Source organism: Octopus sinensis, linkage group LG28 (assembly GCF_006345805.1).
Source record: "Octopus sinensis linkage group LG28, ASM634580v1, whole genome shotgun sequence".
Classification (NCBI taxonomy): domain Eukaryota; kingdom Metazoa; phylum Mollusca; class Cephalopoda; order Octopoda; family Octopodidae; genus Octopus; species Octopus sinensis.
The window spans coordinates 8,186,250-8,201,621 of record NC_043024.1 but is presented as its reverse complement, the minus strand read 5'-3'; the positions used below and the strand labels follow the sequence as shown (position 1 = coordinate 8,201,621).

Below are 15,372 nucleotides of genomic sequence, written 5' to 3'. Positions count from 1 at the left end.
GTGTGTTTACTTAGCACTATCTGTCCCTTTTGCCATAACTTAGAGGTTCGGCAAAAAGAGACCGATAGAATAAGTACCTTGCGAAAAACAACATAAGTACTGTTTTTCACTCATTCTACTAAAAATTCTTCGAGGTGGTGCCCCAGCATGGCCGCGGTGTAAGGAATAAAACAAGGATAAATGATGATGATTATGATGATGATATTCACTGACCGGAAAAGAAGAAGAATGGCCAAGAAACTCACCAAACTCTCAGACTTTGTGCAGTCATCCTTGTCATTATTGGAGCAATACATTGGTCTATGGGCCATCGTTATAATCCAGGGGTGTTTGGCACGGTTGGCTGGTTCATTAGCTTTCTACAAAACAGATAAGAAACATAACATATATAAAATATGATTATTTATGATAACCGTCACTTAAATATGATAACCGTCACTTAGCGGTTCGGCAAAAGAGACCGATGGAATAAGTACTGGGCTTACAAAGAATAAGTCCCGGGGTCGATTTGCTCGACTAAAGGTGGTGCTCCAGCATGGCCGCAGTCAAATGACTGAAAGAAGTAAAAGAGTAAAAGAGATATATATATAAGTTCAGCAACAATTTAGATTCAAATGAATATGGTACTTAATTTAGATGCACCAGAATTTTGTACAGTGTTATCCATAAAAATCTGTGGGGTGATTATAATCAAAATAAGCAACAAGAATGACCTCCGGTAATTTGGTACGATCGTTTAAAACTGTTGTAATACTTACAACATTGAATTAAATGATGTAGTACGAAACGATCGTACCAATTACCGGGGTCATTCTTGTTGCTTATTTTGATATATATATATAAATATATATATATATATATATATATAACGGGAATCTTTATGAAATAAACAAAAGACGAAGGCAGGTGGAATACAAACAAACAATTGTATTAGTATAGCGCTCAGGAATATAAATAAAACAAGTCTTTTACATTTCGAGCCTACGCTCTTCAACAGAAAGATACACAGAAAAGAAACACGGAGAGAAACAAGAGAGAAAAAAAATGCGTGCAGAAGCTAGCAATCAACATATATATATATATATATATATTATATATATATATATATATATTATATATATATATATATGTATATATATATATATATATATACGAGCAAAACGCCACCATCCAATGGACAGTGCTGCGTTGTCAAACATTTAAACCAAATTCTCTCAAAACAACTTGTCCGACCGTCCCATAGGCCTCCCCTTTGAGAAACACTGATTTAACCTAAATTTGAGACAACAGCAAAAGAAGAAATAAAGATAGACTTTTTTTCTATTCCAAGAAAAACGATTTTACAAATGCACATTCCCACGGCTTTATCGATGGCATTCTCACCTGGAATCGATTTTTGTAATTTTTTCAAGACTTATACAGTATCTACATATCAAATTTGAGCGCAATCAGATGGAGGATGCCCAAGACCCTGAGGATACACTCACAGACAGACAGAACGGAATTTATATAATAGATATATATTCGAGCGTGATCGTTACCAATGTCGCTTCACTGGCACCTGTGTCAGTGGCACGTGTAAAAAGATTCGAGCGAGGTCATTGCCAGTACCAACTGACTGGCCCCAGTTTCGGTGGCACGTAAAAAGCACCCATTACACTCTCGGAGTAGTTTGCGTTAGGAAGGGCATCCAGCTGTAGAACCTCTGCAAAAGGGGTTCCTTATATACGTTAAAATACGTTATATATAAGGATGTAGATAGTCAAGCATTGTAAACTGTGCATAGCTGAATGGACAAGGATATCAAACGACTCCCTTGACCTGGGGAACATCCTTAACTCTAGGACAAAGATCTTTGAACCCTGCTTGCACTTCAGGAAATTTCTGATGTAAAAGGGCACCATTCGAGCGTGATCGTTACCAACGTCGCTTCAATGGCACCTCTGCCGGTGGCATGTGTAAAAAGATTCAAGCGAGGTCTACGCCAGTACCGCCTGACTGGCCCCCGTGCAGATGACACGTAAAAAGCACCCACTACACTCTCGGAGTGGTTGGCGTTAGGAAGGGCATCCAGCTGTAGAAACTCTGCCAGATCAAGACTGGAGCCTGGTGCAGCCATCTGGTTGCCAGCCCTCAGTCAAAACCATCCAACCCATGCTAGCATGGAAAACGGACGTTAAATGATGATGATGATGATATATATATATATATATATATATATATATATATATATATATATATAATATATATATATATAATATTATATATATATGAACGCCATGATAGACCGTTAGCTCCTACACGCATTTTTCTCTCTCCTTGTTTTTTTCTGCGTATATTCTGTCGAAGAGCGTAGGCTCGAAACGTAAAAGACTTGTTCTATTTCTATTCCTGAGCGCCATACTAATACATTTGTTTGTTTGTACTCCACCTGCCTTCGTCTTTTGTTATTTTCGTAAACCTTCCCGTTTTATATAATATATATATATATATATATATAATATATATTATATATATACATACATACTATAATAATTACATACATACATATATATTATACATACATACATATATATTATACATACATATATATATATACACATAATATATATATACATACATATATATATATACATACATATATATATATACAAATATATATATATACATACATATATATATATACATACATATAATATATACATACATACATACATATATATATATATATATATATATATATATATATATATATAATATATATTATATAGATCAAACTGGTTGATTGACAGGTAGTAACGCCCAACATGTAAAGTGATTTTTTAGGGTAAAAGTCTGTCCTAATTTGAATTTGTATGTTGTGTCTTCAATAAGATTGATGCAGGTCCCACATTTGGGGCAGCCACATTTTATGACTGTCTGTGTAGGATTTATGGAAGTAATTTGGTTTGTCCTGATTATAACTAAACATATTCGCCCAACCGTGTTTGGCTTTCTTTTTGGGCATGAAATATACTATCGCATGACACTAATGCACAGATGTAGTAAGAAACGTACAAAAGGCTATAAACTTAATCATGTGTTCATTCTCCACAAACACTTAAGAAAAAACATTCATAATATTGATTGCTTAGGTTTGTTCAGGCAACCGTGTCAGCCTTAACACCCAAAATTTATCGCTTAATACTAACACACAGACGTAGTGAGGAGCCTACAAAAATTTCTAAGACCAGTGGTGTGACTATCCTCTATGAGTCAAATCCTATTCAAAACATATACTAATTTGACCCATGAACTCCCTATAAAAATAGGGCAAACTTCAAACACAGAAACAAGACAACTGCAACATAAGCTACGCCTTTCTACTTGAACTTTTTGAAAATCAGAGTAAATTGTGAAATCAGTTAAAACTTCAAATATTTTAAGTATTTTCAGTACATTTCCAACTTCTATATGTGTATGATGTGTGTAAATATAATAATATATATATATATATATATATATATGATATATAATATATATATATATATATATAGGCACAGGAGATGGATGTGTGGTAAGTAGCTTGCTAACCAACCACATGGTTCCGGGTTCAGTCCCACTGCATGGCACCTTGGGCAAGTGTCTTCTACTATAGCCTCGGGCCGACCAAAGCCTTGTGAGTGGATTTGGTAGACGGAAACTGAAAGAAGCCCGTCGTATATATGTATATATATGTATATATGTATATGCGTGTGTGTGTTTGTGTGTCTGTGTTTGTTCCCCTAGCATTGCTTGACAACCGATGCTGGTGTGTTTATGTCCCCGTTACTTAGCAGTTCGGCAAAAGAGACCGATAGAATAAGTACTGGGCTTACAAAAGAATAAGTCTGGGGGTCGAGTTGCTCGACTAAAGGCGGTGCCCCAGCATGGCCGCAGTCAAATGACTGAAACAAGTAAAAGAGAAAAGAGAATATATATGTTAGCAGGCTGATGTTGGTGTCACATAACTGGCACCCTTACTGGTGGCACATAAAAAGCACCCACTCCACTCTTGGAGTGGTTGGCATTAGGAAGGGCATCCTGCCGTAGAAACTATGCCAAATCAGATTGGAACCTGGTGCAGCTCCTCCCCTGCTCGCCAGTACAGAAAGCAGACATTAAAAGATGATGATGATGATGATGATATATATACATACACACACATAAACACACATATGACTCATAACATTAGTCTCAGTTACATCTCACAGCAGCCACATGGCTTTATAAACCTCATCCCATTTCAGTTTTTTTCTTTTTCCCCCCCATCGAGTATTGAACCTCTCACCTTAAGATCAGCTTCCAGCCAATGATATTGATGCTCAATCTGGTAAAGTCCATATTCAATGAAGAAATAGTATTCCGTTGAGAAGGAAATCACATGGGCAGGTCCAATATCAAAACTGAAACAAAGAAAAGAAACATGACATGTTAAAGTAAAAACCTCAGTCATTCCAGTCCAAGATGTTTCTTGCTGAGAAATAACCGTCAAAAAAGTAAAATCCCATGCATTAGTTGCTAGGGTATTTGGCTCACAATTGTAAAGTCATGAGTACTATTCCAGTTGGCATGTTGTGCCCATTTGGGAAAGACACTGTCAGAGAAGTAAAATCCCATGCATTAATTACTAGGGTATTTGGCTTACAATTGTAAAGTCATGAGTACTATTCCAGTTGGCATGTTGTGCCCCTTTGGGAAAGACACTGCCAGAGAAGTAAAATCCCATGCATTAGTTGCTAGGGCATTTGGCTTACAATTGTAAAGTCATGAGTACTATTCCAGTTGGCATGTTGTGCCCCTTTGGGAAAGACACTGTCAGAGAAGTAAAATCCCATGCATTAGTTGCTAGGGTATTTGGCTTACAATTGTAAAGTCATGAGTACTATTCCAGTTGGCATGTTGTGCCCCTTTGGGAAAGACACTGTCAGAGAAGTAAAATCCCATGCATTAGTTGCTAGGGTATTTGGCTTACAATTGTAAAGTCATGAGTACTATTCCAGTTGGCATGTTGTGCCCCTTTGGGAAAGACACTGTCAAAAAAAAGTAAAATCCCATGCATTAGTTGCTAGGGCATTTGGCTTACAATTGTAAAGTCATGAGTACTATTCCAGTTGGCATGTTGTGCCTCTTTGGGAAAGACACTGTCAGAGAAGTAAAATCCCATGCATTAGTTGCTAGGGTATTTGGCTTACAATTGTAAAGTCATGAGTACTATTCCAGTCGGCATGTTGTGCCCCTTTGGGAAAGACACTGCCAGAGAAGTAAAATCCCATGCATTAATTGCTAGGGTATTTGGCTTACAATTGTAAAGTCATGAGTACTATTCCAGTTGGCATGTTGTGCCCCTTTGGGAAAGACACTGCCAGAGAAGTAAAATCCCATGCATTAATTGCTAGGGTATTTGGCTTACAATTGTAAAGTCATGAGTACTATTCCAGTTGGCATGTTGTGCCCCTTTGGGAAAGACACTGCCAGAGAAGTAAAATCCCATGCATTAGTTGCTAGGGTATTTGGCTTACAATTGTAAAGTCATGAGTACTATTCCAGTTGGCATGTGGTGCACATTTGGGAACGACACTGTCAGAGAAGTAAAATCCCATGCATTAGTTGCTAGGGTATTTGGCTCACAATTGTAAAGTCATGAGTACTATTCCAGTTGGCATGTGGTGCACATTTGGGAACGACACTGTCAGAGAAGTAAAATCCCATGCATTAGTTGCTAGGGTATTTGGCTTACAATTGTAAAGTCATGAGTACTATTCCAGTTGGCATGTTGTGCCCCTTTGGGAAAGACACTGTCAGAGAAGTAAAATCCCATGCATTAGTTGCTAGGGCATTTGGCTTACAATTGTAAAGTCATGAGTACTATTCCAGTTGGCATGTTGTGCCCCTTTGGGAAAGACACTGTCAGAGAAGTAAAATCCCATGCATTAGTTGCTAGGGCATTTGGCTTACAATTGTAAAGTCATGAGTACTATTCCAGTCGGCATGTTGTGCCCCTTTGGGAAAGACACTTTATTTCATGTTGCTCCATTCAGCTGGCAAAAATGAATTGTAGCTGTAATTCAAAGGACCAGCCTTGATACATTATGTGTCATGCTGAATCACTCTGAGAGCTATGTCAAGAGTACACGTGTCTGTGGAATACTCAGCCAGCCTCTTCCTCATTAATTTCATGCGGCTGTTCTGTTGATCAGATTTAACTGGAACTCTCATTGTCATGACCAAAAGATGCTAGCAGGGGACTGGAAGCACTCCGTCGGTCACGACGACGAGGGTTCCGGTTGATCCGATCAACGGAACAGCCTGCTCGTGAAATTAACGTGTAAGTGGCTGAGCACTCCACAGACACGTGTACCCTTAACGTAGTTCTCGGGGATATTCAGCGTGACACAGAGAGTGACAAGGCCGGCCCTTTGAAATACAGGTACAACAGAAGCAGGAAGTAAGAGTGAGAGAAAGTTGTGGTGAAAGAGTACAGCAGGGATCACCACCACCCCCTGCCGGAGCCTCATGGAGCTTTAGGTGTTTTCGCTTAATAAACACTCACAACGCCCGGTCTGGGAATCGAAACCGCGATCCTACGACCGCGAGTCTGCTGCCCTAACCACTGGGCCATTGCGCCTCCACAAAAGATGCTAGCATGCAGTCACAGAAAACATCAACTGAAATTAAACAAGGAAATGGTAAATAATTACATACCTGAAGAACATATTATTGCTGTCAATATCTCCAGGCATGTGGAACCGGTTCTTGTAATTTGAGAAGTTACTGGAAGAGGAAAAAAAAGAGAGAGAAAAAAATATATTTATATATACTAGATAAGAAAATGGAGAAATCAATTATCTAAATCAATTATCAACTGCCAGATAATACCCAATCACATAATTTATTAAACCACTACATATGAACATTAAGGTCAAACATATATACTAGTATACCCGTGACATAAAAAATGCTGACAGTTTCATTAATAATAAAAAAATAGCACATTAGAACAATGAGAAAGACTATTACTAAATGTCAACAATTGAGTAAATATATGAACATACAGAGAAATGAAGCACTTGAATAATTAGATATAGTTGTAACATCTTGGTTGAAAATATTATTAGCCACATAATATATAGTGTATGTATACTCTTTACTCTTTGACTCTTTTACTTGTTTCAGTCAGTTGACTGCGGCCATGCTGGAGCACCGCCTTTAGTCGAGCAAATCGACCCCAGGACTTATTCTTTGTAAGCCTAGTACTTGTTCTATCGGTCTCTTTTGCCGAACCGCTAAGTTACGGGGATGTAAACACACCAGCATCGGTTGTCAAGCAATGCTAGGGGGACAAAGGCAGACACGCAAACACACACACACACATATATATATATATATCTACATATATACAACGGGCTTCTTTCAGTTATCAAGCGATGTTGGAGGGACAAACACAGACACACAAACTCACACACACATATATATATATACATATATACGACGGGCTTCTTTCAGTTTCCGTCTACCAAATCCACTCACAAGGCTTTGGTCGGCCTGAGGCTATAGTAGAAGACACTTGCCCAAGGTGCCACACAGCGGGACTGAACCCGGAACCATGTGGTTGGTAAGCAAGCTACTTACCACACAGCCACTCCTGCGCCTGTGTGTATATATCATCATCATCATTGTTTAATGTCTGTTTTCCTTGCTGGTTGGGTTGAATGGTTTGACTGGGGACAGGCAAGCCAGGAGGCTGCACCAGGCTCCAGTCTGATCTGGCAGTGTTTCTACAGCTGGATGCCCTCCCTAATGCCAACCTGGTGCTTTATATATGTGCGTGTATGGATTCAAGGAAGCACATTGTGAGCAGTGGTGTATAACAATATCCAATAGTCTGGTTGCTCCTAACCACATGGTGCCAGGTTCAGTCCCACTGTGTGACAAAAGTCTTGGGCCAACCAAAGCCTTATAGACAAAGACTGAAAGAAGCCCATTGTGTATATGTGTGTGTGTATCTATACACACACACACACACATATATATGTATATATATATATATATATATATATATCTATATATATATATATATATATATGCATATATCTATGTGTATGTTCCTTTGTGTCTGTGTTTGTCCTCCACCACAACACCTTGTCAATCAGTCTTGCTGTGTTTGTGTTCTTGTAACTTTGTGCTTCAGCAAAAGGGATCAACAGAATAAGTACCAAATTAAAAAAAAAGAAGCACTGGGGTCAATGCATTGACTAAAAATTCTTCAAGGCGATGCCCCAGCATGGCTGCACTCTAGTGACTGAAACAAGTAAAAGATAAAGAATATACAAAAATATATATATATATATATATATATATATATATATATATTATATATATATATATATATATATATATATATATATATATTAAGGTATGTAGAAAAATACAACATGGACAAGAAGTATAACTCTTAGAAGACGATACAATAAACACGGACAGGGCATTCGAAACCCCAGTCTTCAGTCAAGAACCGGATCATCGTAGTAATTCGGCTGATTAATCTTGAGATTACTAGATCACGGCCAGCCCTCCAAGAAAAACTAAGCAACGAGCATTAGAAAAACTAAGCTGGGAGCGTAGATTTCCTGGAAGAAGGATCGAATGCATACGGACACCAGGACAGCAAAGGGGACGAATATAAAAAAACAAAAAAAATAATGGAATACAAAAGCTTTAACGGTGAAAACAACAACAAGTGTCTTACGACTGATAACAAGCAAACAAATTTTTTCTCTGGCGCAAGGAAAGGAGCCTTATCGGCGATGCCTATAGCGGCGGACGAAAAACAACGATGTTAACACGACGCTGGTCAGAATATATATATATATATATAATAATAATAATAATAATAATAATATTAGGGAACATAACTCCAAACTTACAGGGAAAAATTCAATTTAGCATTAAATCAAATTTCACAATATAAATATATATTTATATATAAATAGATAATTAGAATTGCGTAATAGTGGTTTATCTCTGGTGGCACGTAAAAAGCACCATCCGATCGTGGCCGTTTGCCAGCCTCGCCTGGCACCTGTGCCGGTGGCACGTAAAAAGCACCCACTACACTCATGGAGTGGTTGGCGTTAGGAAGGGTATCCAGCTGTAGAAACACTGCCAGATCAAACTGGGCCTAGTGCAGCCTTCTGGCTTCCCAGACCCCAGTTGAACCGTCCAACCCATGCTAGCGTGGAGAATGGACGTTAAACGATGATGATGATGATGATGATGATGATTATATTATATATAATTATATTGGTGGAAGAACACATGGAAAGATAAAAATGTGTGTGTGGGAAAGTTTACGAAAAAAACAAATGATGAAGACAGGTGGAGTACAAACAAACAAATGTATTAGTATAGCGCTCAGGAATAGAAAAAGTCTTTTACGTTTCGAGCCTATGCTCTTTGACAGAAAGATACACAGAAAAAAAACAAGGAGAGAAACAAGGGGAGAAAAAAGGAGAGAAAAAAGGAGAGAAAAAAGGAGAGAAAAAAAGGAGGGAAAAAAACAAGAAGAGAAAAAAATGCGTGTAGGAGCTAACGATCTATCATATATATATATATAGATCAAACTGGTTGATTGACAGGTAGTAACGCCTAACAGGTAAAGTGATTTTTTATGGTAAAAGTCTGTCCTAATTTGAATTTGTATGTTGTGTCTTCATGAATCAGGAGACATGAGACGAAGAACTGAAGACATGAGATGAAGTACTGAAAAATGATCTTAGAATGCTGAACCTTTCAAGCAAGATGACAAAGGACTGAAATGCCTGGTGCCTTTCTGTACTCATGAAGGCCTGTGTTCCACTGCATAAGTGTTAAGGCCAGTTCCCCGGGTGGAGAGGATTGGCCTGGAAGAGTCCAGTGGAGGTGTCACATAAAAAGCACTCATGCCGGTGCCATGTAAAAGCATCCATGCCATGGTACGTAAAAGCACCTGTGTTGAGGGTCACGTAAAAGTACCCAGCGCACTCTCTAAAGTGGTGGGCATTAGGAAGGACATCCGGTTATAGAAACCATGCCAAATCAGGCTGGAGTTTGATGCACTGCTCCAGCTTGCCAGCTCTGGTCAAACTATCCAACCCATGTCAGCATGGACAATAGTCTTTAAATGATGATGATGATGATGATGATGATGATGATGATGATGATATGAGTATAAGATGACAGGAATGTAAGAATGTGATGTATACATACGCATATGCTTCGTGGTTTCCTGGGCAGGTCATGTAAGGAACAACTGCAGCCATTGGTTGAATCTGTCGCATGAATTTATCACCAACTTCACCATGGCCCTGAGAAAATATAAATAAGTATATTCGTGTATATATAAATACTAGCAGTATCGCCCGGCGTTGCTCGGGTTTGTAAGGGAAATAACTATATAAGCATTTTTAGAGATGTAAAGTATAATAGCCATCTCAATATGGCTAACCACAAGGGGGGGGGATGTTACTGTAGCTTTTTACATTCTGAGATTTAATAATAAATTTTTAGAGAGTTACTTCCCTTACATATGCCAAAAATGCATTAAAAATGGGAAAAATTGATGGTAAATTTTTTTTTAAATCGTAGACTCGTCATAGACGCGCGCTAATACCCAGAAGGGCTCGATATGAATCACGACTATAAGATACCCGGTTTTGGTTAAACTGCACCGCAAAATGTGGGAGTAGTTAGGAATCTAAATCGTAGGAGACAGACAGCACACAACCTCACTTTTATATATAAAGATATGTCAGTACGGAAATGAGTTCAGTTGTGTTTCTATTGATTTGTGAGATGGGAGGCAGGGCTTGCATTTGGCAAAGACAATTGGATTGTCTTCTACTATAGCACAGGGCCAACCAAAGCTTTGTGAATGCATATGATAGGCAAAAAAACTTGTGTTTGTGTACACATACATACACACACACACAGAGGCAACCAAGCCAAATTTTAAAGCCACTGTCAAATTTTCTTTGTAAATACACACTCTTCTAAAGAGCATTCAATTTGTGCCAGTGGCACATAAAAGGCACCATTCGAGTGTGATCGTTACCAGCGTCGCCTTACTGGCACTTGTGCCCCGTGCTAGTAGGGTGCTAAGAGCACCATCCGAGCATGATCGTTGACAGAGCGGCTATCTAGCCTCTGCGTCGGTGGCACGTAAGAGGCACCATTCGAGCAGGATCGTTACCAGCATCGCCTTACTGGCATCTGTGCCGTTGGCATGTGTAAAAAGATTCGAGCAAGGTCATTGCCAGTACTGCCTGACTGGCCCCCGTGCCGGTGGCACGTAAAAGCGCCCACTACACTCTCGGGGTGGTTGATGTTAGGAAGGGCATCCAGCTGTAGAAACTCTGCCAGATCAAGAATGGAGCCTGGTGCAGCCATCTGGTTTGCCAGCCCTCAGTCAAAATCGTCCAACCCATGCTAGCATGGAAAGCGGATGTTAAACGATGATGATGATGATGATATGGAGCAGCAGCATGAGTGGATGCGCAATGGCCTAGTGGTTAGGGCAGCGGACTCGCAGTTGGAGGATCGCGGTTTCGATTCCCAGACCGGGCGTTGTATGTGTTTATTGAGCAAAAACACCTAAAGGTGGTGACCCCTGTTGTACTCTTTCGCCCCAACTTTCTCTCACTCTTTCTTCCTGTTTCTTGTCCCCGACTTCCTACGCAACTGCAGAGCCTGGATGCGCATTCATCCATCTGTCGATGCTCTCGGTGTCGGGGGGTTGACCTACTTTCTCTTCTGCGGGTCTTATAAATAGCAAAAGGACCATGTTTCGGACTTCTCCCACTACAGAGGCGCAATCTTGCGAGCTCATTGCTGTTGTTGTTGTTATTATTATTATTATGACTCAGGTCACTGCCTGGAATCGAACTCAGAATCTTGGGGTTAGTAGCCCGCGCTCTTAACCACTACGCCTGATGAAGGCTGGAGGGTATATCAGCTGAAATATGTTAACAACAAACAAGATGAGGACAAATATCCATCAAATGTAAATAATGTAAATAATGTACATAATTCCTCATCTCTTAAATATAGAACTGAATAACTTTTATGTTGGAAAATATGATGTTTATATATATATATATATATACACCTGTATGTGTGTGTGTACATACATATACCATATTTCTGAGTAAAATTTTTTAGAGTAAAATTTACAGCCAAAAAAAAAATGGAAGGTTGATTTATACACAAAGATGATTCCGGAAGACCAAAACTTGCACATGAAGTGCAGCAGGATTCGGAAAGATAGTGACAATGTTTGAATGCTTACACTACATACATGCCCCAAAATACGGTAGCTGCTTCTGATACACATTGTCAAAGAGATGGACAAACAGAGAGAAAGGACACACTGTCAATTATATTAGTAGATAGTACATGCATGTATAATTGAATGTTTGTGTATGTTTGCGTGTGTGTGTGTTTGCACATGCATGTGTGTGTATGCATACATGTCATGTATGTGTGTGTGTGTGTGTGTGTGTGTGTGTGTGTGTATATGTGTGTGCATGTATACTTACTTTGTGCATATCATAGGCAAAATCGCCTGCAAAAGAAAGAAGAAAAAGAAATTAGATAGCAACATACATAATCCACCTTCTCCTCCTCCTCCTCCTCCTCATCATCATCATCATCATCATCAACAGCAGCAGCAGTAGCATTGTCATCATCTTCATCCTTGTGATCACCATCAACATTTTAACATCCATTTTCCATGCTTGCACGGGTCAGAGAGATTAAGACATTTATTGGATGGCCGTTGACTCTCAAGAGTTCCTCCGCCCTTTGACGGGTTTTGTTTTTCATCCCGCAGGGTGTCCAATAAACACCCTCCTCACCAAGCAAGCTTGCTGGGGTTGCCGGTTTAGTCGCCGACGACCCGACCATGCAAAAAGTGACCTGACACATATACACTGCACATATACACACACACATACATACATACAAAAATACCCAGTTGATGTTGAAATTCCATTGAAGGAGCCCTGGATCTAGGTCAGAAACCGGTTCTTCTCTATTGGCAAGAAATTTTGAAATAATACTGAATAATGACATACATAAGAAACCCATCATATATATATATATATATATATAATATATATATATATATAATATATATATATTTATGCTGGGCTTCTTTCAGTTTCTGTCTACTAAATCTACACACAAGTCTTTGGTGTCATTCCAGGACCACAGCAAAATACACCGGCCCAAGGTGCCACACAGTGTGACTGAACCTGAATTAACAACTGTACCGTTGCAAAGCCAGGTAGCATTTCCCCCATGGCCAGACATGTTCCGACTTCTGGAATATGAAATAACTTGTATGACAGTGATATTCATTTACAATGATCATACACGTCCTGACACATCGATGACCCTCGTTCGAAAAGGCCGAAATCCCCGCTCCCTACGCACGCCTCATGGCTGCCCCTATCATGCACTGTCAAGACAATGTAGTGTGGGCGCGATTCGAATATAAAGGCACCTACCTTCTCTTCGTTCCGATGGAGACCCTTCAGTGGTAACGGATCCTTCGACACAGCCCTGACCCGAACACTAAAGATAGCAGCTGCTTCACCCAACCTTAGCGACGATGTCTTCCCACGTCTTGACACGTCGACGACCCTCGTTCGATAAGGCCGAAATCCCCGCTCCCTGCGCACGCCTCACGGCTGCCCCTTCCGGTTGCCCCAACTTCCGGTCAACGCGCCCAGCTGCTGAGCGACGTCTTCCCACGTCTTGACACGTCGACAACCCTCGTTCGAAAAGGCCGAAGTCCCCGCTTCCTGTGCACGCCTCACGGCTGCCCCTTCCGGTTGCCCCAACTTCCGGTCAACGCGCCCATCTGCTGAGCGACGCCTTCCCATGTCTTGACACATCGACGACCCTTGTTCAAAAAGGCCGAAATCCCCGCTCCCTGCGCACGCCTCACGGCTGCCCCTTCCAGTTGCCCGAACTCCCGGTCAACGCGCCCAGCTGCTGAGGTCATCCCACAGACAACATATAACTGACCCAAGCCCTTGCAGCACTTAGTACTCCAGTATGGCCGTGGTCCAGTGACTGATAACAATAAAAGGATAGAAGAATGAGAAAGCAATGGCTTTGTTGCCAAACCTGACTTACCTACGTGGAAGATGGCATCGTATAAATTTTGCTGCACATCTTGGATAAGTCGGGATAAAGACTGGGCATTCGCACTTCCCATGTCACCAAAGAGGGCAATCGCGGGGGCCCAGCTGGAGTCGTTGCGCTTTGCTGTGAAATTGAACTGTTTGCTCCATCCTTCTGGGGCGCCACATCGGTATACTGTAGGGAGGAGAGAGAGAGAGAGATGAAGAGAGTGAGAGAGAGAGAGAGAGAGAGACAAAAGAGGAAGAGATACAAGAGAGTGGGAGATAGAGAGACAAGAGAGAAAGCAGGGAGAGAGAGAGAATGAAAGAGACATAGACACACACACGAGAAAGAGACGCACACACACACACACAAGAGAGGGAGAGTGACAGAGAGATTGAGAGAGAGAGAGACACACACGCACATGAGGGATAGTCATACACATACACACGAGAGAGAGAGAGAGAGAGAGAGAGAGAAAGAGACACAAGAGAGTGAGAGAGATTGAGACAAGAGAGAAGAGAGTGAGAGGGAAGAGAGAGTGAGAGAGAGAGAGACACACACACATGTAAGAGAGAGAGACACATGCATGAGAAAAATACACACACGAGAGAGAGTGAGAGAGAGAAACACACAAAAACAAAAATTTTACAAAAGGGAGAGTGACACACGAGAGAAAGAGACACACAAGAGAGAGAGAGAGAGAGAGAGAGAAGAGATAAAAGGAAGAGAAAGTGAAAGTAAGGGGAGAAAAAGTCAGGACAAAAAGCGATAAAAAGGTGAGAATTAATGGAGGGAAAATGCACCAATCCGACCGTGGCCGATGCCAGCCTCGCCTTGCCCCCGTGCTGGTGGCACGTAAAAAGCACCCACTACACTCACGGAGTGGTTGGCGTTAGGAAGGGCATCCAGCTGTATAAACATTGCCAGATAAGACCGGAGCCTGGTGCAGCCTTCTGGCTTCCCAGATCCCCGGTCGAACCGTCCAACCCATGCTAGCATGGAGAACGGACGTTAAACGATGATGATGATGATGATGAATGAGAGAGAGAGATAGAGAGAGACATTGAAAAAGAGAGTGAGAAAGAACGAGGGATAAAGAGAGAGCATTGATGTAAGACAGAAATATTAAAAGACACAGAGAAAAAGAGAGAGAAATAGAGAGACAGATAGATAGATGGAAGC

The 15,372-nt window shown here is 40.7% G+C and overlaps 1 protein-coding gene across 3 annotated transcripts in view; it reads right to left on the bottom strand.

Moving 5' to 3' along the window:
• LOC115225840 (acid phosphatase type 7) overlaps nucleotides 1–15,372 on the bottom strand; it is a 52,718-nt gene that overhangs the window by 13,477 nt on the left and 23,869 nt on the right. For all 3 annotated transcript variants that reach the window (XM_029796826.2, XM_029796825.2, XM_029796824.2), the window contains 6 exons: nucleotides 14,200–14,382; nucleotides 12,594–12,619; nucleotides 10,267–10,364; nucleotides 6,724–6,792; nucleotides 4,310–4,424; nucleotides 246–359 (listed from right to left, as the gene is read on the bottom strand). In XM_029796826.2, the coding sequence (XP_029652686.1) occupies nucleotides 246–359; nucleotides 4,310–4,424; nucleotides 6,724–6,792; nucleotides 10,267–10,364; nucleotides 12,594–12,619; nucleotides 14,200–14,382 (605 nt within the window). The remainder of the gene's footprint in view (nucleotides 1–245; nucleotides 360–4,309; nucleotides 4,425–6,723; nucleotides 6,793–10,266; nucleotides 10,365–12,593; nucleotides 12,620–14,199; nucleotides 14,383–15,372) is intronic.